At 33.4% G+C, this 25,273-nt stretch overlaps 2 protein-coding genes and 1 pseudogene across 5 annotated transcripts in view; 1 reads left to right on the top strand and 2 right to left on the bottom strand.

Annotated features, from left to right (window-relative positions):
- Nucleotides 1–253: 253 nt before the first annotated feature.
- The window catches only part of LOC134261999 (uncharacterized), a 113,908-nt gene continuing 88,888 nt past the window's right edge, over nt 254–25,273 (bottom strand). The window contains exons 1-5 of one of the 3 annotated variants that reach the window (XM_062744382.1): nt 20,491–20,679; nt 20,265–20,372; nt 20,102–20,174; nt 2,807–2,958; nt 254–412 (exon numbers count right to left, since the gene is read on the bottom strand). In XM_062744382.1, the coding sequence (XP_062600366.1) occupies nt 270–412; nt 2,807–2,958; nt 20,102–20,174; nt 20,265–20,372; nt 20,491–20,677 (663 nt within the window). In that variant the 5' untranslated portion in view covers nt 20,678–20,679 and the 3' untranslated portion in view covers nt 254–269. Of the gene's footprint in view, nt 413–2,806; nt 2,959–20,101; nt 20,175–20,264; nt 20,373–20,490; nt 20,680–25,273 lie in introns of those variants that run through there. The other 2 variants (XM_062744383.1, XM_062744380.1) reach the window with 2 other exon arrangements.
- Nucleotides 7,170–11,055, top strand: LOC134262000 (uncharacterized; annotated as a pseudogene).
- LOC134261998 (P2X purinoceptor 7-like) lies at nt 11,090–12,789 on the bottom strand. 2 transcript variants are annotated; one of them, XM_062744379.1, is made up of 3 exons: nt 12,053–12,789; nt 11,765–11,902; nt 11,090–11,578 (listed from the first exon to the last, which is right to left on the bottom strand). In XM_062744379.1, the coding sequence occupies exon 3, from the start codon at nt 11,561–11,563 to the stop codon at nt 11,090–11,092; it is 474 nt and encodes a 157-aa protein (XP_062600363.1). In that variant the 5' UTR covers nt 11,564–11,578; nt 11,765–11,902; nt 12,053–12,789. The 2 variants fall into 2 exon arrangements, with proteins under 2 accessions (XP_062600363.1, XP_062600362.1); XM_062744378.1 differs by having other exon boundaries at nt 11,765–12,787.

Raw genomic sequence — 25,273 nt, 5'->3', positions numbered from 1 at the left:
GATTTGTGCTCCTTCCTAGCCAGTGTGCTCAGTTTAGGAATCTTTCCCGTTGGCTTCTTATTGAAAATCTTAACTAAAACCCTACTTTGGCGGAAAATCTGTTGTATGGTGAAGTTTCCTCATAGGGAGAGAACAATGGTTTTATTTATTAGTCAGCTATCTCGGGAGAGAAAAAAAAAACTACTATCATAGAACTTTGCTATATATTATAAGATAGTTTCATTGTTTTGTCTTAATTCAAATTTATTCAATTTTAATGTGGTTAATAGTCAATTAAGTTTTGCGTCATTTAAAATTGAAGAAAAACGCGTTAAAGCAGCAAAACAAAGAAAATTTCTTTTGCTATTGGAGTCTTTAATCCGCAAGTACTCACTTCTACGAGGCAAAAAAGGCATTTCCTCTTCTTCACTTCCTGAAATTATCATAAAAAAAGTAAAAGCTGTTGTATAGTATTTGCAGGTAATGTAAAACTGAATAGAATTTAAAATAATGTTATTAGTAATATGACGGTTCAGGAATCTTATAATTAATGTTTGTTGCATGGAGAATAAGGGACGATAATATCAGGTTTCATTACTGTCTCGATATATTGCCTGTTTCAAAAAGATACAAAGCCTGTGGACGCTAATGATAGAACTTTCCACAGCAAAATTTTGAAAGGAGATTTACAATAGTTACACGTAGTGGAATTATAATAATCCTTCGTCAATTTATGTTTGATTACCCGTGTAGGCAAGAATTTCACAATTTTTAATATAGCAAATTCATTTTTGGATATTAATATTAAATAAAGAATAAAAGTCATATTAACCAAACTCTTAATAGATCCATTTACAATATTATTTGCATTGAAATCCGCTGTTCATGACATTTTGAAATCATACAAACAACATACAAGCAAGACTAGTTTGAATCTTTACTTAAGGTAATTCCACCCTCCTAGGTCTTTGCAAAAACGGTAATTAGTTTAAATTCCTACCTAATAGAACAATATTTATTGGAAGAATGCTTTACAATAGGTGTAATGATAAATACTGTTAAGTAAAAGAATTTTAAAAATGCATATTATCTTTATTTAATCAATTATTTAATCTTTAAGAAATGTTTACAAGGTCAATAACTCATTTTAAGGTCTTTCTATTCAGGCATTTGCTTTTTTGTACTTCTGATGTAAAATAGTTTTCCTGATATTGACAACTAAACTGTATCATATGTAGGAAGTATTAAGGAATATTCAGCATCAGAATAATGCATTTTAACCAGTTTTTAAAAATTTTTCATAATACTATTAGCAAAAAATGTCCGATATTTTATGTTGACATACACTTCTGCTTATCTATGTTTCGCATCTTAAATAATATGGTGACCTATACATTTTTGGCAATAATTAGAAAATTTAAAGTATATTAAATGAAAATATATGCAGTTTTTGTACTTTGAACCATTAAAATTGTGAGGGTGGAAACACCTTATTATGACAACAGGAAATCTTAGCAAGATAATTGTATGATGTAGCAAAAGTGGACATTGATTGATTGTATATTGTTTAATATCCCATTGGAGAATTTTTTTACTTATACAGAAACGTCACCGTATACCGATGAAGGGCATCAAATTTTGAACTAAACATGTACTCCGCAATCGAGGCCATTGAGCAGTGAGGGTTCTTTATCGTGCCAACGCCTACCGCGACCGGGATCTAAATGTTTAGGTCTTATCTGAAAGACCCGTGACTTTCACTTTGATCACTTGGCGAAGGAACAGTCACTACCTATGTTAACGTCTTAGGTTTGAGGGGGCGCCTCGAACGAGAAATTAACCAGGGATTCGCGATCAAGAAGCAAAGGCTCTACCACTAGGCATCTGTGACATTGAGAAACAGTGACGTCATGCGACTAAATGGCGACGGCGCCGGGTTAACATGTAATATCTTTTTATTATGCCGGCCAGAAATAAGGCTTTGGCATATAGTGTTTTTCATGTCTGTTTTCCGTCCTTCTCTCCTTCCGTCTGTCCTTCGGTCACACTTTGCGTTGAGCTCAGTTCAAAGTTTAGTTTCAAAGAAACTATCTAAGATATTTTCATCAAACTTTATATACTGACATATATTGATGAGATCTATTTGCAACTGCATGAACGTTTTTACCTTGACCTTTCCTTTGACCTTGACCTCACTTTTCTAAAACTAATGTTTAGCTCAGTTTTAAACATACATGTACCGTTCAGGATGGTGTTATTAAACTTCTCATCTTTTTTTCAACAATCTCTTTGATTTCAAACTTGTGCTAATCGTTTCTCTTTATTAGAACATTTGGTTTTTTACGTTCCCTTAATAAGAAATTGATTCAAAATTGTCATTTGAAATAAAAAAAAGTCGTTTGCTTTATTGTGTTTTCTTTAACATTAAGAAGCCTTGTCATTGCCTCTTCAATTAAAATAAATCATTTGCTTCATACGTTTAGTCAATACATCTTATAGGGTTCGAAATAGTAGTAACCACAAAGTCGAAAGTAAAACATAATAAAGTTTGGTCAGAAACTAACTTCATGTTATATTTTGAAAATTCATGGAAAGAATTTTATACAAGAAACGCTCCGTCGAGCTTTAAAGGAGTTTAGTTTTCTCATATTTGCAGATGGCTAAAATCATATTGCCAAAAAATCCAAGTAGTCCAATTTACCATCATTTTGTACATCTCCCCAAGTTGTCCAACATCGATTATTTTGCAGCCAATGAAACATTTGATTTCGTTTAAAATAATGGAATAATAATAAAAGAATAAAAAAACATAATGAATTTTACTCACCTGTGCTGTTTGACTCGCAGCGTCTTTTGTAAAGGAGAAATAAAACTATGAGAAGAATCACGACTCCGATGATTGAAGAACCAACCCAAGCAATAATTGTTGTGATATCATCATCCGGTTGGAATGCATAGCTAGTGTTTGGGGATACTGACCTGAAAATTAACTTAATACTGAGCAAAGTGTTTATTTTTCAGAGTCCAATAATAGTAGGCCACAAAATGTAGAAAATGCTGTCTAACACTAAAAGTTTCTAAAACAGTAAAGGAAACACTTTACTCATATATTTAACTTTAGTCATGCTATTCCTTAACAGATGTTCCCATTATTATACCTATTGTGACCCGCCCTGTACCCTTGGGTCATAATTTAGAGAATGTAAAATTTACACTACCCCATAATGATTCCACATAAGATTTTTCCTATATATGTCATTGTTAAACTTAGATTCCTTTTTGTGATATCACCTTATCCCTTGGGGTCATAATGTTTACAGTTTAAGATCTACGCTACCACTGGGTGCATCATCATCATTTTCAGCTTTTATGCCCCAGTGTTCCCTTAGAAGATTAAACGATTTTTCCTATATATTTCAATTTTGCGATCAGTTTCCTTATTGTGACCCACCCTACCCCCTGAGATAATAATTTTAGGTCACCTGAGTCATCCAGTGACCTATTGCTTTCCTTATTTGTCCGCCGAGTGTTTTCAGCTACTTCTCTGAAATCACTGAACCAATGGTTTAGCTACATGTATCCATGTATGGTTTGGCGCCATGGTGTTGTGAGGCCCTATATGGTTGGGTAATATACTATAGCTTTATATGGTTGGGCTATATGTACCCATGTATGGTTGGGTACCATGGTGTTATGTCCTATATGGTTGGGCATGTGCTTTAGACCTTAGATGGTTGGGCTATAAGATATGTATCTCAATATGGTGTTTTAATGCCCTATGTGGTTGGGCAATATACTATAGCCCTATATGTTTGGGCTATATGTATCCCAGTATGGTTGGGCACCATGGTGTTATGTTTTATTTGCTTGGGCAATATGCTACAGCGTATAGCCTTATATGATTGACCTATATTATCATAGTATGGTTGGGTACCATGGTGTTATGCCCCATATGTTTGGGCAATATACTATTATGAATAATTGTTATTAATCAATAATGTACACAGTTTACAAAAAGAAAACGCATGGAAATCTATGCACAACTTCCCTAAGCGGTTTTCTGAAAGCAGTATTTGGCGTTTTGGCATCTATTGCTAAAGCTTTCTGATCTGGAATCCAAGAGCAGTAAACTGGAGTCTTGTGATTCCATTTCGAAGCAAATAGATCTATCATTGGTTTCTCCCAAACACTGAAAATCTGATTCAGTACCTGATTGTTCAGAGACCATTCTGTGTGCTGAATCTTTACCCTGGACAGGTGATCTGCTATTGAATTCAAATGGCCTGCTAGATGAGCAGCTTTCAATAAGATATTGTTTTGAATTGCCAATTTCCACAACTTCCAAACTCTTAGACAAAGGGCTGGTGATTTTGTTCCCCCCATTTTGTTTATGAATTGCACTACCGTGGTATTGTCGCACCGAATAAGAACTTTCTGATTTTTCAGATAAGGAAGAAAATACACAATTGACTTGTATACTGCTTCTAATTCTAGGTGATTGATATGAAGAGACTTCTCGTTCTCTGTCCATATCCCTTGATAAAATTTCTTCTCTATGAACCCCCCGAACCCCGAGTTCGAAGCATCTGTTGTGAGGGTAATAGTTGCCTCCCATGGTTGAAGAGATCTGCCCTTTAAAGTGTTTACTCTCTTTAACCACCATTTCAAATGTTCTACAAGGTGTTGAGTAATGGGTACCTGATATTCTAGGTTTCTGGATGATGGTTTCCAGAAATGTAACAAGTGCAACTGAATTGGTCTCATGAACAGTCTGGCATAAGGAATCAGTTCTAGACACGATGCCATTAACCCCAATACCCTCAGAAAATTCTGTGCTGATGACATTTGATTCTCTGAAAGTATTAAGGTTTGAACTGCTAACTCTAAATTCTGAACTCTCTCTAGGGTTGGAAATACTAAACCCTGATCTAGTCTGAATAAACTCCCCAGGTACACTATTTTCTGACTGGGAATCAATTGTGATTTCTTTCTGTTGATTATGAAACCTAGGTGTAACAACAACTTGAGCACTTTCTCTCGATCCATCAATAAATTTTCTCGAGATGAATTGACTATTAGCCAGTCGTCTAGATAAGACACTAGTCTGATATTTTGTACCCGAAGGTAAGCAGCTACTGTTGCTACTATTTATAAATTTGTAAATACCCTTGGAGCTTGCGTTGGACCAAAACATAGAGCTTTGAATTGATAAGCTTTTTCTTGAACACAAAACCGAAGATACTTGCGATGGCTTGGATGCATTGGTACATGTAGATAAGCATCTTTGAGATCGAGAGAAATTGCCCAATCGTTCTTGTTTACCAAATTGATTACTTTTATCAATGTGTCCATTTTGAAATGCTTTTTCACCATATACCTGTTCAGAGGTCTTAGATTTATAATTGGTCTCAATTCCCCCGATTTTTTGGTTACTAGGAAAAATGTACTGTAAAAACCGTTCTGCATTTCCATGCAAGGAACAGGCTCTATCGCACCTTTTTCCGACAATTTTTGAACCTCTTCTAATATAAGAGCATTTGCATTTGTTTTACGTATACCTGTTTGAATTGGGGAATTGAGAAATTCTAATTTTAGACCCTCTTTCAGAGTTTGTAAAACCCATTTGTCGTCTGTTATTTTTTCCCACTGATGATAAAAATTTTGAAGACGACCTCCTACAGGTATGTGGGGACACATTGACATTGTTTCCGAGTCATTGATTTGATTTAAAGTTGCGAAAAGAACTCACTTTATAATTCTTCCTCCTTGATCCTCTGCTCGACTGGCCATATCTGTATCCTGCTGCAGCTCCATAACTGTAATCTGTTGTAGAGGAAGTTCTTTGCCTTTTAGGTTGAGCTTCTGAATAAGTGAAGCTTTTCCTTTTGTAATTGGTTTGTTGAGAAGTGTTCCTATTGTTAGTAGACTTAGACTTAAAATCTGGTAACACTTCAGCCAGTTGTTTATTTCTTTCTGTTTTTGCTTTCAGTCTGTCATCAAACTTATTTCCAAGAACTCCATCTCCTGTCAGAGGAAGTGAAAGAATAGTGGACGCATAGTCTTTATATTCACTAAGCCCTGAATCAAACATGGTGGCTTTGCGTCTAATTATATGATGATAGGCTCCTGCCCTACAGATTTGATCAAGTGTTTTTGTTGACATAGCAAAAATGTCTCTAACAGTTTGAATAGCTCTATCCATATTAGGTTCTTTATCTTGAAGCGTATCCAAAAGGAAACCCAATGCTTGTTGAGTATAACAGTTGGAAATTATAGCCATTCTTGAAGCTACTTGTCCTTGGTAACCCAATTTCTCCACTGCTCTGAGAGATTTGGTATACAGTCCTGGTGAATTGCCAAAAGCCCCCTTCTGTCCATATTTCTTAATGAGTAATGATTCTACCGAGTCATCCAATGAAGGTACATTTAATATGTCCTTACTATCTTTACCTACTGGAAAAAGTGTCTTGTAACTTTCCTTGAATGATGACAATTTAGAAGGATTTTCTGATCTCCAAGATTTGTTGATAATTTCCTTCTGGCTAACATCCAGACACAGTCCAACGTCTGTGTTATCTGTAGGTGAAGCATCAGCACCGAAAAAAATCAGTAAGTTTACTTACATTGTTTTCTTTATTTTCTGTTGTTTTTGCATTAGGCCTAGAAGTGTACTTTGTAAAACGTTCTTTTTCCTCACACAAAACTTCGTCCTGGGCCTCCGATCTGTGAGTGTGACTTTGATATGTCTCATGACGACTTTCTTGATCTAAATCATCTGGAGAATTAAGTAGTGTTCTTCTTTCTTCCCAGCTAACATGAATTGACATGGTGTCGGGGTCTGATACATGAGGCGCATCCGAAATGCCCTCTTGTGTATCACGAAAAAGTAGGCCCGCTGAAACGGCCGAATTTTCTCTGTTTCTCTGACGGTCCGCCTCAGTAGCGTCCATAGAAACTAAATTATGGGGTTCAGAAGTGTTTTGAACATTGTCATTGTCCGTACGGTTCATTAAAAACTGGAAAATTTGATCAATTTTATTATCAATTTGCCCCATTTGTTCTTCCTGACTTGTCAGCCTCGCCTCAAAATCCTCGAATTCTTTTCGGCTGGTCGTTTTCTTCTTTTTACCAGACCTTGTCTTGGGTGTATTAGAACATATTTCATCATTTTCTTCCATCATAGAGCCACGATGGGTAAAGATTTTAAAGATTACAAAAACGATGTCGACTGTTTGGCGCAGAAAAATAAACTGATTAGAGGAAGAGGAAGTAAGCGTGTTAGGACTAATTTGAGTCAGTAAAGCGCTTATTTAAATGCGAGTTGACTGTGGTAAAGGGAGATAAATCCTTATGTATATTTTCTAGGTGGTAAGTAAAACCGAATGAAATGAAATCCTACCGCTGGTAATCTTTAAATCAGGGAAATATGTTTAAATTTATGTTAACCATTAATAATTTTATTTCTGCATAAAACTTTAGAAAATGTACTTGTACCTATATTTACTCGTTGGTTTATAGTATATGTAGATTTTATTGGATAAAGTCATTCCTATGTTGGTTGCAATTGTTGACGGGAAAATGGGGGGGGGGCAGAATGATTAAAATGAAGAAGAAAAGAGTTTATCTGTTTAAATTATTTCTAATCAAAAAAAAAAAAAAAGAACACAAGAAAAACGGGCTGATACTTACATTGTGCTCTTTTATAATTTTTCATGCGAGATGAATTAAAATGATTTTGTCTTCATTTTAAATATACAGGTCATGGAAATTAAATACCTGTTGGTTTCGAATGTGATTTGACATTTTTGGTTCTTTTTAGCGCATAATTGAGGAATCACTGTCTAGTTTTGAGAGTATGCCAGGGCATCAACAATAGTGGGAAACATGGGATAATTTGCATAACGGGCGAAGCCCTTTATGCTAAAATTATCTCATGTTTCCCACTATTGTTGATGTCCCTGGCATACTCTCAAAACTAGACAGTGATTCCTTATATTTCAATTTCATTGTGAAATAAAATTGTAGATGTAGACTATAAAAATGTAGACATAGACTTAAATCACACGAGGACTTCCATGCCATTTTCAATAGTCCTCGCTCACTGTCGTCAATTACAAAGGCAGCCGCACGAGATTTACATGCATATTTGGCCTCAGACACAGAGACAGATGCGCTCGAGATTTGCATGCGTATTAGACCTCCTTAGCTCCTGACCTATCAACCTGCCTAATTTACATTCCGGCAGAATTATTAAGAAATAAACTCCGACAACTTTCAAAGGGTTATCACAGAGAAAAAAAATTAGAAATGGAAATATTTGGAGCATAACAATAATGTCTGAAAATTATCTATTTTTAGCATTTCACATTATTTTTGCACGTGCTCCTGTGTAAAAATAAGCAAGTTAAGGTATAGATTTTAATACTTAAGAATTAAGAACACGTGGTCAGGAAGGAAATGTCAAAGTTTTGAAAATTTCACATAGACTTTTCGGATTTAGGTCACCCCTTAAGTAATGCAGTTATGCTTTACCCCTATCATCCCAAATGTCTTTAAATATTTATTTTAATCCATGGTGTCATTACGTATGATATCTGGTTTCAGAATTCAAGTATCGGTTTGACTTACATCATCAAAGTGCAAATCTTTCAGACCATCTGAATATTTCAGGTCTGCTTTACACAAACCAGTCATTGATTGCTTCAAGGTACAGAAAGAGCTTATGTTCATAAAATTGCTGCACTTTTTTCACCTCCTCCTTTGAAAATTTTAATTTTCCCTAATTGGTATTGTTCCTAAGAAAGAACATGTCCAATTTAGAATCATACAACACTAATCTTTTCATTTAAATATATATACTAAGCAATGATTAATTTTTCTGGATGTATTCTCGATAATGCTCTTAATATTATATTGTTTCCATGGGGAACGTTGCCCTTTTGCAAAATAGATGCTTAATATTCAGCTTGTCGTATATACCAAGTCACAAAGAGGATCATGAACTTCTGGGCTTTCAATGAGGAAGTTTCATATTCTATCATAAGGTTTGCACTTGCTACAAAATTTGTACTTTTTAAAGCTCTACTGAAGTCTTTTAAATGCCAAACCGTAGTCGGCCATATTAGTTTTCGATAACCTTACTATCCGCTAACAGGTATTGCCTAATTGTGTGGTCACGCACGACTGATTTTATCAGTCGGTTTCGATCGCATCGGATATTACCCAATACCTATTTGTAAAATACCTAAGAATTTTTCAATAAAATAAATTTAAATAAAATCTTTCAACCACACATCATTTATATTTATACACATTTACTGACAGAGTTCAAGGGCAACATGCATTTTGTCAGACCCCAAAACCACACTGTCTGCCTGTTAAGCCAAAGGCAGACAGTTTGGTTGGAGGGTCAACAAAACGCATTTTGTCCAAGAACACAGTCAATAAATCTATTGTTCATTTAATTTTTTTTTACATACACGTATTTTGTACTGTCTTTCATGATGTAACATTAGGTCCGTCTCTTTTGAACACCAGCAAATGAAAATGAGATTAAACTCTGCCCATCTGTGATGTAAACGGTCCATCTCATTGACCGGTCCAACACCTCACTCATCAGTCCAACATCAATTTTGTTTTATGCCCGCTCACAAAAACATTAGAAATTGTAGACTTTTTTCTGTAGAAATTTGTATAGGTACCAAATTTTAAAGGTATAACAAACTTTTTTCACATGAGCTTCATAACTGACTTCACAATGCATCACACAACAACATGAACACAATGCATGCATGGATGCAAAACAGTTTGCTTACAGCAGTGAAAGTGGTACATCAATACTATTAATATTTAGTCTTTCTGAGAACCATGGGCAGGAGAAATTTGTTATGTAGACGCTTAGAAGGGTAATAAGAAAATATGTGGTGTCCTCGAAAAAATGCATATTTATTGAGGTATACATATGCATTTTTTCAAGGACTCCACGCATATCTGTATTACCCCTCTAAGTGTCTATCAAACTTATAATATCCACCAATCTCACAACAATCTTACAAGTCTCACCACTCTAAACAAACACACATGACCTTTCACACATTCAACTCCATGAATATGAATTAGATATTTATACATGTACATGTATTTCTAGACATAAAATAATTATTATGCTTCCATTATGTAGATGCCATCACCCTACTAACTCGTGTTCAAATGAAAAATGGCTCAGAAGGAATTCATCAGCATTTCAGGAACTAAGGTGCGTTTTTTTTCTATTTAGTTTTCTATTAATAACTTTTTATATCTCTAAGTCTAAACATATTATTGCATTCATGATTCAGCTTTAACTAGTATGTTATTATTTTAGGAAAATTGTTACAAACAGAGAATGGTGTGGAAGCATGTCATTTTATGTCAACTGTCGCCAAACTTGGGCTATAGAGAACTTTTTTAGCCATACTCTCCTGAGCTATGTTCCTAAAAGAGTGTCTTACAGCTATGACTCCTACAGCATTAGAAACATGTTGGCTGTCATGGACCACAACAACCATCTTCATAGGTTACCAGCAGTAACAGAGAGTGGCTTACCACACGTGTATTCCCACTTTTCACGCAAAACGAAGCAGTGGGTTGCATATGAAAAGAAGACAATTAAAGAATACACATACATTTCAGGTATTAAATTTTACCCAATATTTTGAGTCATTTCAATTAGAATTTAGAATTCTTTGAAACTACATGTATAACAAAAAAAATGTTTTACATGTACAGTATATACATGCACATAACAATTTTTATGTTTGGGAAAACATTTTTTTAACATTCAACTTTCCTGATTACATGTAGTGCTTATACTTACAATGTATTTAATTGAAATTTCTTGTTAATGAAGGTATTCAAGGTAATATCCTAAATTTACTTTTAGAACTTATTGTAAGATGCATGAAGGAAATATATGGAAGCCCTTGTGCAGGCTATACAAGGAGTAAGCAGTCCAAAGATCTTGACAGCATATCTTCCAATTTATAAGGCGTAGCAAATCCTGGTTCAAGGATTTTACTCTCAGAAATGAAAAGCAGAAAAAAGTGTGGTAAGTTTTTAAAAACATATGATTTTATTCAGAGTCTGAATAGGCTGAATGATAGCCTCTGTATGCTCCATCTAGCTGAGGGAACCTCCTCCTCACTGCCACAGTCACACAAGATGGCACTACAACTCTCCTTCCTGCTCCAAGGGGACCATGCTGCCACAAAACAAAATTTCGATAAGCCTGGTTCCGGAAGGTAGATGAGGCAAACGAAGGTTCAAGATTAGTTTGAAAACTCCAGTTCAGAATGTTGGCAATCTCCACCACATCATGCCGCAAACACAGATTTCTAAATTCTGGTTTTGTGGTAATGCATGGAGATTGACAACAGCATAGGTTCATGCGAGGATCCTCAAATACTCTGCATCCTCCACACAAACACCATGCAATTTCTGAACTGGAGTTTTCATACTGTATTGGACCTTGGATGAACGAGCTCATGAGATCTGGTTCTGTCTCAACAGCTCTTTTCAAAACTTGGCGCATATCATGCTCATCCATTTGGGTTACAATATCCTACATGTATAATAATCAAAATGTTTAGAGTGAGAAAAATGAAACATAAGAGTACATATGGTTAATACTGTATGTGTATATGAAAATAATTTTGTCGTAAAATATAATAATGATTCACTAACCCTTTACAAGAAATTTTAAGAAGTATGAAACATTACATAAACATCACTTATTTTTGGTACATACTTGCAATGTTGAAACCAGCTGTGTGTCCTCTCTGTTTTCAGGACTTGCTGCTGCCTCCAGCAAATGATTCCTGCTAGGAAGGTGCCCTCTGCTGACATTACGTGCGCTTTGGCTTGCATAAGGATGGTAACGAGCAGACTACAACAGAAACAGTTATTGTGATATTTTCAAAATACATGTATACCAATTCTGATTTAGGAGGACCTTATCATAGAGGAACGGTGAACATCATAACATTAACAGATAGCCACCATTCCTTTGTGTAGGATAACAATCCATTAGACTTACTTCCTGGGTATTTGTGTTCTCTTTGAATTGACAGCACGGATTCCGGCAATTGGTGCAACCTCTTCTCTTGCATGGACAGCTCTTACATTTTCCTCTGTTTTCACAGGGACAGCACTGCTAAATATAAGTTTTTATAATACATGTTATGATGTACTTATTTTTCATAGCTTAGCTTTACTTTAAAATATTTAATATATTCCTAATTATTTTGAATTGAAATATATTTTTGAAAATAAATTTCAATTTGTCAAAACCATTGAAATATACAATATAGGGTCTACATGTTTCCTTCTCAAAATTTTGGTAACATATGAAAAATCTTATAATTTCAAATACATTGGTCTTCAATTATGTATATTTAGATGTATATGAAACTAATTTGTTAACAGATGTGCATAAAAATTTCATTTTGTTTCCATATTTAACTTTCAGAATTGAAATATGAATATTTTTATTTTAACTTACAGCACCACAATTTTTTTATTATAGAGAACAGTTTTCAATTTATTGTCAGTTACCTAACTTACATTTAATAATCTTTACAATTTCTTTGGGTACTCTTCATGTACAGTTGAAAGTAAATAGTCATGAAATATTGTCAGCACCATGCATTTATTGCTGAGATTTTTTTTTCATTGCCAAACTGGGCATTTTGTTTGTTTCTTTGATACTTTTTTACTTGTGTAATAAAAGATAAAGAGAACAGATTTACCATATTTTTATGAACTTGTTTTAAATAACTGGAATAAAACTATATTTTAAAGTTCAGGAAAACTTCCTATCAACTGATTAAAGATCTTGATTAGTAAGGTTAATCGCACGTGAAGTTTGTCAAATTACCTGCAAGTAAAATATATGCAAGTAATAAATTTTTCATTCAAAAAGGCAATTATTCATTTTAAAACAGTCCTCAAAGTTTCTAAGATGTGTGTGGCGTATGTATGATAAAAAAGTAGGAAATTCTATTATACCTATCTTTTTAGCTCACCTGAGCCGAAGGCTCAAGTGAGCTTTTCTGATCAAAATTTGTCCTTTGTCTGTCGTCGTCGTAAACTTTTCACATTTTTATCTTCTTCTCAAGAACCACTGGGCCAATTTCAACCAAACTTTGTACAAAGTATCCTTGGGTGAAGGAATTCAAGTTTGTTCAAATGAAGGGCCAGGCCCTTTTCCAAGGGGAGATAATTATGAATTAGAGAAAAATTAATGGCATTTTTAAAAAATCTTCTTCTCAAGAACCACTGGGCCAGGAAAGATGAAATTCATGTGGATTCATTATAAGGTAGCGTAGATTAAAGTTTGTACAAATCATGATCCCCGGGAGTAGGGTGTGGACAAAATTGCTGATCAAAGTTTTACATAGGAATATATAGAAAAAATCTTTAAAAATCTTCTTCTCAATAACCACTGGGCCAGGAAAGATAAAACTCATGTGGGATCATCCTCAAGTAGTGTAGATTCAAATTTGTTCAAATAATGACCCCCGGGGGTAGGGTGGGGACAAAATGGCAGATCAAAGTTTTATATAGGAACATATAGGGAAACCTTTTAAAATCTTATTTTCAAGTACTTCAAAGCCAGGCTTCATTATATTTATAGGGAATCATCCTCAGGTAGTGTAGATTCAAGTTTGTTCAAATCAAGACCCCCTGGTGGGTGTAAAATTCAAGCCCCCCCCCCAGTTTACTTTCAGTTCTGATCTGATCTGTGTTTTTTCCTACCCAATTGCTCAGATGAGCGATGAGGCCCCTGGGCAACTTGTTTTTGGTTCTTGGCACAGAATTACATACTCTACAAATAAATGAAACCCCCCCCCCCCCGCAACAAAAAAACTCCATGTTTAAAACTGTGTAATCCTAAGGTAGATTGTTTTTTTTACTTGGGAAATTTTGCTTTAGCTTGTTTTCTTTTGAAATTTATTGAAGGAGTACATTTTTTTATGCAAATACTTCTTTCCCTTTCATTTTACAAATAATTACTGCTCCCCAGTCAATGCTTTGAAACGCTTGACAGTAAACAAACATTTCATTGACCTAGAGTCTGCATGCTTGACCACGCGGTGTCAATCACGTTTGGAAGTGAGCACTTTTATTTGTTTTGCTTGTGTGCTTTATGCATATATTTACTGCAATTCTCTTACATTGGACGCCATGTCGATGTACTCTGGTCTTGTTTCAACTGTATCTTCTTCAAACTTCCCGATAGGTGTGAAACTGCTTTCCAAGGTCACCTGCGCTTCGAGGTATACAGGGTACTTGGTCACCGGACAAATGCATTGACGCGTGACGAAGAATTGGGTGTATACATAGTCAGAACATAACAATAGAACACGAACTAATATGGCGTCTTCGATGAAATATGGCGGCTATTTGTTTACATCCACGGCTATTTTATGATGTCAGTAGAGCTTTAATATTGAATTTCACACAGTGGCTATGGAAATACATTGCTGTCTGATGAATTAGAGAAATTAAAACAAGCTAAACATACGCAATGAAATTCAAACAAACAGTCTGCATCGTAGTACAATGGTTACATTAAAACATATAAATCTCCATATGCAGGTGATTCTTGGGTAATGGGTATTGTCTCTTCGAAGAAAAAAGGATATAGAAAGTTCTAGGGATCTTAATTGGCCAAAAATGGATTACAGCATTACCCTCTGGAATTATTCTCAATTGTTTTAGTTGTTGAACTATGGGACTCATTAAAAAATTCATTCACCAGATCTACTTTCATGCCTAAGAGCATTATATATTAAATAAGGTCTTGTAGATATTTAAACATACCAATTTATAGTTTACATCTCTCCAAGCACAGCCTGTATTTTGTTATACATATATACAGCTGTAGCTCCTATTGCAAAGTGTACATATTGTATAGGCATGCTCTAAATTGTTTTAAGGGTTTCATTCAGAGTGATCAATTTATCAAATGCATTAAAGATGTCTCCTTGGGACAGATTTATATGTCTTATGTCTAACATGTACCTATTCAGTTTAGGAAAATTATCAAAATCTATTTCACCTGGCAGCATGGATGAACCATTTTTCAATGCCAAATACCCCCTATTTCTTGAACCAGTTATTCATCAGCAAAATATTAAGTAGTTCTAAAAAGCTGATGCAGTCAACCTATTACTTTTAATATTCGAAATCACGGCTAGAGACTCAAACCAATGCTTGCTACTTTGATGAAATATTCTTTTTCCGGCATGACAAAAAAGAAGTTTAAAAGATTCTTACAATGAATCAACTTTTAATACAATTTAGGTAAAATAAAAGTTTATCTAGAAATAGATTCTCAACCCAAATTGCAGTTTTGGTGCTGTGAAAGTATGTGAAATTAGCTGTAAAGGACTCCCTCTATGCTACAGCAGCTCCTCGGGCACATTTTCAGGGTTTCAAGATTCACAAAATGAGAGACATGGGATGGTTGCAACTGGTGTCATTCCAGAGATATATTAGGGTGCCAATTTTCCAAGCATATTGGTACATAGATATTTTCGTTTAGGGTGGTAGAAAGTCCGATTGTAGAGGAAAAATGGGTGAGATAGTATCCTTTATTCTGTTTCTGTATTATCTAAATGCATTTAATGTCAATGGGATTCTGTCTGAGGCGGTATTCTTTTTTTCTGCATCCTTTTAAGATTTGAATTTTAAATACAATAATCTCATATACATGTCCATTTCATGATTTAGATAGCATTTTTATGCAGGAGAAAGCTTGACGTTGCATAATTTATCTGTCTTTACTTTTTACTACACTTACATGTACACGAAGTATTCGGTGACTATCTGAGGTGGCATTGAATATATTCGCCGTTGAGTATCATATAGATGTTTTGTGTAAATATTTCGTATCACTTTGGATTATTTAAATGCTTTTGTCAAGGTATGAAATAATTCTATTCCTGGTATGTGCGTTAATGACTTTTGACTTGTGTATGGATTGTGGAATCATAACGCACTACGAATAGAAGGTTAACTAGTGAGATATATTGATATTTGCTTGAACTTTTGGAACATTTCCATTATCCCTCCCATGTGAAGCAGGCTGTGCAGCTTCATTTTACATGGACGAAAACGGACAAAACAAGACACCGTCAACTCCCCTAAGACTGTCATTGTTGTACATAGCAGGACTATATCAAACATAGGTAAATACGTACAAAATTGCGTTTTTTTTATCAATCACTATTTTGTGTGAACACTCTAAAAAAGTTTTACTTGATGCTTTTAAAATAAGATATTAGATTAAGAAAAACTAGTAATTATTAGTAATCCATTTAATCAGAATAGCAAGTAAATGACTATCATTGTTAGTAATTGTAAACATAATTAGTAATAAGGATGAATTCATTTACTTATAAAATGATTTACAAAGTATCAATACTTAATAGGAATTATATTACTGTGGAATCACAAATTTCCGTGGGGTTTAATTTTCGTTGTTTTCGTGGTATGACAAGACCCACGAATTCATGTCCTCAACGAAATGTAAAATTTCACACACATAAGTACTCATTAATTCTTGATCCACGAAATCAAATCCCCACGAACCAAGAAATATTCATCAAACCACGAAAAGGACAAGATAGGGTAACAGCCGAATTTTTTAAATAAAAATCAGAACGCTGATAAAACTGTGATAGTTTGTAGTTAAGAAGTTAAAATGATGCTTACTTTAAGACAAGCACTTGCCTATCTGAGATTTTTACACATATACTGCATCTGATATCAGTGTATAAAATATATAAATTTGGTAAATAGGCAAGCGTGTGCTCTATGTTTTCCGAAAGAAAATGTGCTGTAAAATGAGTGAAAATTTGCATAAAAATGAGAAATTTCGAAAATTGACCTATTTCCTGACCTCACTGTGACCTCTGTATATTCTTAATCTTAAAACCAGTACTCATTTTGTGGCAGGGGTGAAAACAGGTTTTCATGGATAAACTGTTGGATCATTCTGAAAGACACCCAAAATCGGGGGCCAAATACTGGTCTTACCCTATCTTGTCCTTTGACCCCACGAAAATATGTGATTTTACAGTACTTAGTAAATGAACTACTCATTTTTAGTAAGTCATTCTTACTTAATTTAGAGATAATATGCTTTCTATTTACTAGATTTTATAAATTATTACTTTGTAAATATGCTTTCTATTTACTAGATTTTATGAATTACATGTATTACTAAGTTAATGTTATTCTAAAATTAATAAAAATCTAGAATATTTTTACTTAGAAGAATACTTAGAAAATGAAATACTTATCATATTTACTAAAATCGACATTATGTCTTTGTTATTGTTTTATTATATTTAGCAATAAAACATTTAATTCCAACATCAAAGCCTTCTAAATTTAATAATTTATATATTTTTAAGGACCATTTTAAAAATTGTATAAAGTTTCAAGTACTTATTGCAGCATTTTAATTAGTATAACTTTTTTATATGAAGGAATATTTGGAAGAAAGATAACTCCTCCTTACAGACAATTAAAATGAAAATTTAAGAATTCAATCCTGATAGTAATAGACTACCATTTTTAAGTAATTATTTGTATTGCAACTGCTCTGAATTCTCCTTGATTCAGTAAATAAATTATTGTTTTAAGTAAATCAATTGAATACAATTCAAACAAGATTTGTTTGTGAAACACTTATGCCCCTCCCCCCATGTGGCAACATTTCAAAAGTTTAACTTTTCTCATTTGCAAATCCAATTATTGGTATTAGTTATGGGCAAGGTTAAAGTTTTTGCAGACAAACAGAGAAACAGACAGACAGAGAGACAGACAGATGGACACGACAAAAACTATATACCCCTGAAACTTCGTTTACGGGAGCCAAAAATATCATTTATATACAGTGCACCATCATTTATCCGGACACTTTGGTTCCCATTCAATTTGTCCAGATATGTGAAGCATCTGGATATCTTAATCACCAGTTAAACAAGACAGAATAACATTCGTTCCGATGAAAAATCGTCCGGATACTGAAACATCCGGATATCTGGCGTCCGGATATCTAAGGGTTCACTGTGTAGGAATTAAAATAAAATCTGATATTTTTTTTCATTATAGTATATACATGTGTAGTAATTAGACTACCAGACTTAAGTAATTTGTTCTGCAGCTACCCTGAATCCTCCTTGATGCAGTAAATAATTTACAGTTTTAAGTAAAACAATTAAATATAGCAATTAAAAAATATTTTAGTAATAGCTAGTAATTAGTGGTAAACTGAAAATAAAAACCAAGTAATATGTTATTACTTACATACACAATTTAAGTAAATATAAATTACCGAGTAACACTTTTTTAGAGTGAATTTATGGTTTCCGAAGGGATTTTTAGGGTTTTCCCTTAAGCGCCCTCCAGCTAATAGCCTTATTCTTATCAAAATTCCTTTTTGCTCTAAAAATGTGGTTTACAAATTCTACCCACCTCCATCCCCTAAATCCTCCATATCTATTGTTATTGTACAGAATACAAGAACTAGTTTCTTTTGTATAAGGTGTCTATTGTTCTTGTTGTAGAAAATAAAAATGTGCATGTATGTTCTAGTTTTCTTTTGTATAAGGTGTGGGAAATGTTTTAGGCCCCAACATCTGCTGCATTCTGAAACTGTTAAATACGTAATCTCATTTATTTGGCATTCTTACACACACCCTATTTATTATTTAACATGCTGTAGAACAAAGCTGCAAATGTGCTTCTCATTCATATGAACCCAATTGTGCATCAATTTCAGTATTTAAGAGCACATAATTGGTGTAATATTATCCTCTGGTTGGTATATATACAGACCCTAAACCGTGCTACTACACCACTTGACTGGTACGGTTTGGTACGTTTTCTTCACGGAACGGTACGCTTTGTGGACGGTACTTTTCGTTTCCTGCACGTTACGGTTCGTTTTGTGAACGGTACGCTTTGGGAAACGATATGCAAGTGAAGTGGGCGGAGCCTATTAGCTTAATATCTTGCTTGGCTGCTAAAAATTATTTCATTTTAAATTACTTTTGAAGTAATTCATACAGGTATAATTATAATAATATTCCGTTATGCATATATATGAATGCATACTTACAGCAAAAACGAACTTATATCTGATAAGATTCAACGATTTAAACTAGAAAAATAAAAAAAAAAGTAGAGACAGTTAAGGAATAAAGTCATGAAACCATGCTCTATCTTAGTGTTATTATAATCTATTCAAAATTTGTTTATAATCATATCTACAATGAGTTTAGGATTATGAAACATGATTGTACATGTACACATTTTAAGAATGTTTTCCCCGGGCACGAACGCTATTATATTTGATTTTTGGGCATCTTATAATATTAGCTCAAATATATGTATAGTTAAATTACGAAGTAATACTAGTGTTTGACAGAATTTGCTAATATACAGAAAATGAAAGACTTCAAAAACATTGTTCGAGGTCCACTGTGCTTCTTGCGTGTTTTGCAGGGAAAACTGGTGGCCTGTACAGTACTTTTGACCACAAACACAACCAGATAAACTTATTTATAGCAAATAAGGATTAAGGAATCGTCTCAAACTGTAGTTGTTTTGAGGTTGTTGTTTGTTTTGAGTACTTTCCATATTTTACAGTTGAAATCCCATAATTATGCATGATACTTGATAATGGTACTTTGAACAGCTAGACACAACGTCTTACCTCCTTCCCATAGCGAGAAATGAACCAAAATGACTTACTTTGTCATTGCAAAGTTTGAAAATCATTGGGGGCGTGGTTTGCATAGTTAACAAAAGAATAGAACGCTTCGTTTCTTGCACGGAACAGTTAGCTTTGTGGACGGTACGGTACGCTTTGTGCACGAAACAGGTTTGTTTCTGAGGTGTAGTAGCAAGGTTAAGGGTCTGTAGCTAGCGTTTTGCGATATTGTCCTGGACGTTAACTTGATTTTTAGCATCTTGTTTCTTTTTCAGAGTCCAATATTTTACTGTAAGCATAATTTATGCAATGCTGCCTTACACTAAAAAATTTAGAAATGTAAAAGTGTCCTACATTGAATCACTGTGGCAGTTTTCTCTTGCCAAATAGCATCTTTTCTCTGGATTTATTTCTAAACAGGCAGGATCTGAAACATAGAATCAATGAAATACTAATGCAATGCGATCAAATTAATACAATTTTTTTCATTTATATTTCGTATAAAAATATGAATTACATTTGTACACTTCATCTGTATTGTAGGATTCCTCTGGACAACCACTGAGAAACGTTGAGCAGTTTAAGGCGTCCAGGTGTCCAGTAGATACAGCAAAAGGGCACAAATCTTAAGATTGGAAAAAAAACATATTTATGTAAATTTATACATTTACAGCAGTAAAATAGAAATCAATTAGAATATTGTTTGATTATATTCAAGTACAATGTAGAATAGGCTGACTCACTAGCTCCATATCTACCAATACTCCCTTGAAGACAAAACTCGACCAGTGACGATCTGTCATCATTAGGTACACACTGGTACAGGTTCCTCCCTAGTGTGTCATTGGGACACTGTAACTTGATGCCATTGCTCAGCCACAAACTGGCGTTTGTAGGACATGACGTCACTGGCTTTAACTCCACGTTCATTTCCTAAATAATCAATTTTATTAATCTTTATCAATAATTTTATTGAGATTACCTAAGAAATATGAAGAAAAAATAAATTTATATTTAAGAACCTGCCATTTTTTAAATAGCTACAATCTTATTGTAGCAAAGCACACGGAAACACACATGAATAGGTCACATTTAATACCCAATTTGATATTACATCCTCTGCAAAAAAAAAAATCATAATTAATGTCCCCTGTGCTTGGAACGAAACAAAAATGCCTTTCAATGATTTATTTTAAATGATATCACTTAAATATTCTGTTTTAATTTAAACACATGTCCTTTAAATTGTTATTCAATTTCTGATTCCCTTTTCTTTTAAGGTTCATTGTTTACCCATCTATAAACCAATTTGTTTTATCAAAGGAAATATAATAGGCCTTTGCTTAATATTTTCGAGCCATTTTCGATGGAATAAAATGCACTTGAGTTGAAGAATGAATCATACACCGGATGTCATTCTTTTGAGGCAATTTTTAAAAGATCTTATTCATTTTACCTAACTGTTCACGACCCATTGCATTAAAAAGTTTTTTTCAAAATCACATTTATTTGTTGAAACAGTAAATATTGAAACTTACAGAAAATGATACATTATTTAAACAACACATTGCATTATTTAGTGATATTTCTTGGCAGCGGCCTACCTGAGACAGGAAAATATAAGAGTTATAAAATCAACTGATGAAATGATAAGAAGGATATGAAAATAACGAACAGTATTCAATCTCAATGTCCATTAAACAAATATACAAAATAAGAGCAGAGCAAACAAATCAACCTTTAAATATAATTTACGCCATTAGAAATAAACTAAATTACTAAAACAAATATGTGCAAAATTGGTGACAATTTTCACATATTTTTACACATGTATGTAAACGGTAGGAAAAGCGTTTTAAGGCACTCTAATTAAACAAATGACGCTAGGATAAAAAAAATGAAACTTTTAAATTCTTGTTTAATTGCTATAAAAATGTATGACATGCATGATACTATCCTCTCTCTCTCTCTCTCTCTCTCTCTCTCTCTCTCTCTCTCTCTCTCTCTCTCTCTCTCTCTCTCTCTCTCTCTCTCTCTCTCTCTCTCTCTCTCTCTCTCTCTGTATGTCTCTCTCTCTCTCGTCAGATTTCCAAGTGAGTTAAAATGTAGAACCAAGCAATGCATCTTTTTACTAGTTTTCCTCAGAATAAATGGTTAAAAGATCAATTGAAAAAAGGGTTTTCTTCTACCTCTTAAAATTTGACATATGTGACCTTATTATTTTATTTTTATTCATTGCTGTTTTTTTTTTATTAAATGCACTCCTCAATGAAAAGGGGTGTGAGCAGTTCATTTGATTTGAAAATAAATATACTTTTAAAAATTTAAATCAAAGTAAATTTTGAATTTTGGTATTTATGCCCCCCTCCCTTAGTTTAATATCGATAGTACACATTACAGTAAAATAACAAGTTGTGCTATATTATGTGTCTATATCTGTTAAATGTCATGTTTACCTCCTGATAACGAATATAACGTTCTTTTAAAAGTCAGGTACAGCAGTCTGATTTAAACAAATCCTTGATAAAAATCACTGAATTTGATAACTAACGTAACGTTCGTATTCTTTTTTTGTCCCGATAAACATTGTACAATCTTAACAAAATTGATCTTACATGTACATAATATAGATTCCTTAATTTTCTTTGTGATTTTGAACCCTTAAAAATATGTGTTCTTATAAGTTAATTTACTTATTTTATTTTTTAAAATATTTACGTTGAAACAAATAGGAGTACCTGACTAGAGTTATTTACCTTTTAACTTCCTACCATGCCTTTTAGATATCAAAAACAGAATTTCAGACTTTAAAGTAAATCAATAAGGCTACTTGCCATTGCTTATTTTAACGCTTAATCGTCACTCGATTCTGATGGGGCAGATACAACAAATATATCCACCCTTTCTCTTTGAACGAAGGAAATCCTAATTTCAAGTAGCTTCGTTTTAAATCACACAGGAGGATTTTTACTATGGGTAGGCCTCAAGGTCACCTGGCGTCATAAACATGAATATTCATGATGACAATGTTTACAATTTCTTCCGGAACAACACAATGAATATTATATGTTTAATGCGTATAAGAATAGAAAATTACTATGTGGACAATCGGCTGCTGGAACGTGAATTGATTAAATATTTAATTAGGAATTAAAATAAATAAATTGGTGTAAAATAGTTTTATCTTTGACGAATATATGTTTTTTTTTAAATGGATCCTTGTATACAATAGTTATTATGAATTCCATGCTAAAAAAATGGCTAAATACAAATGTTTTATTGTAAACATTAAGTTTAATGTTCTTGAAAAAAAATGTATAGTAAGTGATTTAATGTATCAATTAATGCATTCCATTTTTTTTTTTTGTTTAAATATCTAATTAGAACTTAAAATAAAAAAATAAATTGGTGTTAATTAAATACTTTTTACTTGATAGTTTGTGTATAGTATATGATTTAATTAATAAGTCATTGTACTCCTCGTGTTTTTTATTTTTATATTTGTCCTTTTATTCTAAATATTTCAAAGAAAAAGTAAAAAAAAATCATGAAATATATTAATGTATATATAAGGAAATTTATATTATATTATTTTTATTAACAGTGTTTCTATCTGGTTAAAGACACAAAGCATTCCAAAAGGTTTTAGATTTCTGTCGCTCGTATCTTTGATTATTTGAGTTCTTTTAAACCATTAGATATTGGAACATTTACAAGTCATTAACACATATTCTAGATTCTACACAGTTCTATTTTCTAGTGCCTTGCCCAGGGTGAGTACTTTAAGTAACCACCAAGATAAGTAAAAGTTCTAATGCTAAGTCAGTCTTCTGAATTAAATTCACTCTACTTTATCCTCTTAACTTCTGTGCATTACACAGGGGTTTATTGCTATGCAGGGTCGAAAATGTCGTAAGATAGGATCGGGGCTTGGTAGAACCGGCGTAACTGAAATGGCGATATCAAAGGATGTACTATACGAGGGGTGTTAGAAAAGTTCGCGGACAAGTTCAATGGTGAGTGCACTATTTCCACGAAACCGGTTAAACCAGATAGAATCTTTTCCGATAAATATACAAGAAAATTTTGCTCTCCGGTGATTATTAAAAAAACATACAGCTTTTTTATTTTGATAAAACTTGCTTCACGGAGCATTCTACATTTTGGCACCTTTACATCAAAAAGACCCTTTATCAAAGTTAAAAATTGCACAATTGTAGCACAAAGAGATTTATGATATTTTACCTGCCGCTTAAGTATTCATGAAACGTCACTAAGAGAAATTTTGAACTACCGTATATACTCGCCTATAAGTCGGTCCGCCAATAAGTCTGTTGTATTTAATTAGCTTATATTTCAGAAGGACTGACCTTATATAATACCATTGATTTGATAGCTCGCCTATAAGTCGGATACAGAGTTTTGGACCTGACTCCCAAAAAACCGAATTATAGGCGAATATACACGGTAAATTGGAAGGAAAATGTCTTATAGCCGTTTGTATATGATCATTGCATAAAAACACAGCCAAAAATCGGAACGTCATTGAGCATGGAACACTGCACTACGTACAAATCATGTATGTAGACTGAAAAATGTCTAAAAAGAGATTGAAATGTTCAAGATGCTGCCGTGAATTTCGTACACCTACAAAGAAGATGTTTTTAAAAAGAAATGTAGCTTCATAGGAATGGAGAGATTGACATTTTGAAAGATTAACTCCAGCGATACTGCATGGTTACTGACTCGATTTCAATTAATTAATTGGTCACAAAGTAAGCACTTGCACAGTGTAGGACAATTTTATATGTAGTTACTTAACGAGAGCCTCTGTAGTTTTGAGCACTTTTTTCTTGATCTTCTGCTATCTGTCTCCGATGTTATTACATTCAAAGATAACCACAGGGTTTCTAATGAACCATTATCATATATATATAACTTCAATGAATTCCAATTCTGCAATGAAAATGTGTTCGACAGTGTTAATGGACCCTTTTTGTGTTTGCAGTACGTTCTTTCTATCCAATACTAGTGTAAAGACACAGGGAACATAGATGAAAAACAAAAAAAAAATTACAATTTAAATATAGAAGTTCTTGTACCCTAAAGTCAATTGGCAAGAATTTAAGGGGGCTCTCTACACCTATAAAGTAAAAATGATTTTTGTTGCATGAATTTGTTTCTAATAATAGGCCCCATATCCGATAAAATAAGGTTCCAAAGTTTTTCAATTTATTTTTTAGAAATATTTGAAATATTTTATTAATTTTCTTAAAATCCTTTCTATCTGTATTTTTAAAAGCCCGGTGCTTTAAATTTCTATTCAAAGTTTAGTGTTATAAAATATTGAAATAATAACCAACAAAGATAAAAATAAAATTAACATAATTTTTATTCAAATTTACAAAATTAGACAAAAGAAAAACTCAAACAGCATTTTCTTGAGAATAGCTGGTTGGATCCTTATCAATATCTGAAAAGATATATAATATCAAAGGGTAAAAACAATGAAAAAAAGAAATTGAA

The sequence above is a fragment of the Saccostrea cucullata genome, unplaced genomic scaffold (genome assembly GCF_032062105.1).
Source record: "Saccostrea cucullata isolate Sc308-1 unplaced genomic scaffold, CSIRO_AGI_Scuc_v1 ctg2436, whole genome shotgun sequence".
Taxonomy (NCBI): domain Eukaryota; kingdom Metazoa; phylum Mollusca; class Bivalvia; order Ostreida; family Ostreidae; genus Saccostrea; species Saccostrea cuccullata.
The sequence above is the reverse complement of the archived record's forward strand: the minus strand, read 5'-3'. Positions and strand labels throughout refer to the sequence as shown.

Excerpts from the sequence above, each read along its gene's own strand:
- LOC134261998 (XM_062744379.1), bottom strand. The coding sequence starts at position 11,563 with ATGGATGAGCATGATATGCGCCAAGTTTTGAAAAGAGCTGTTGAGACA.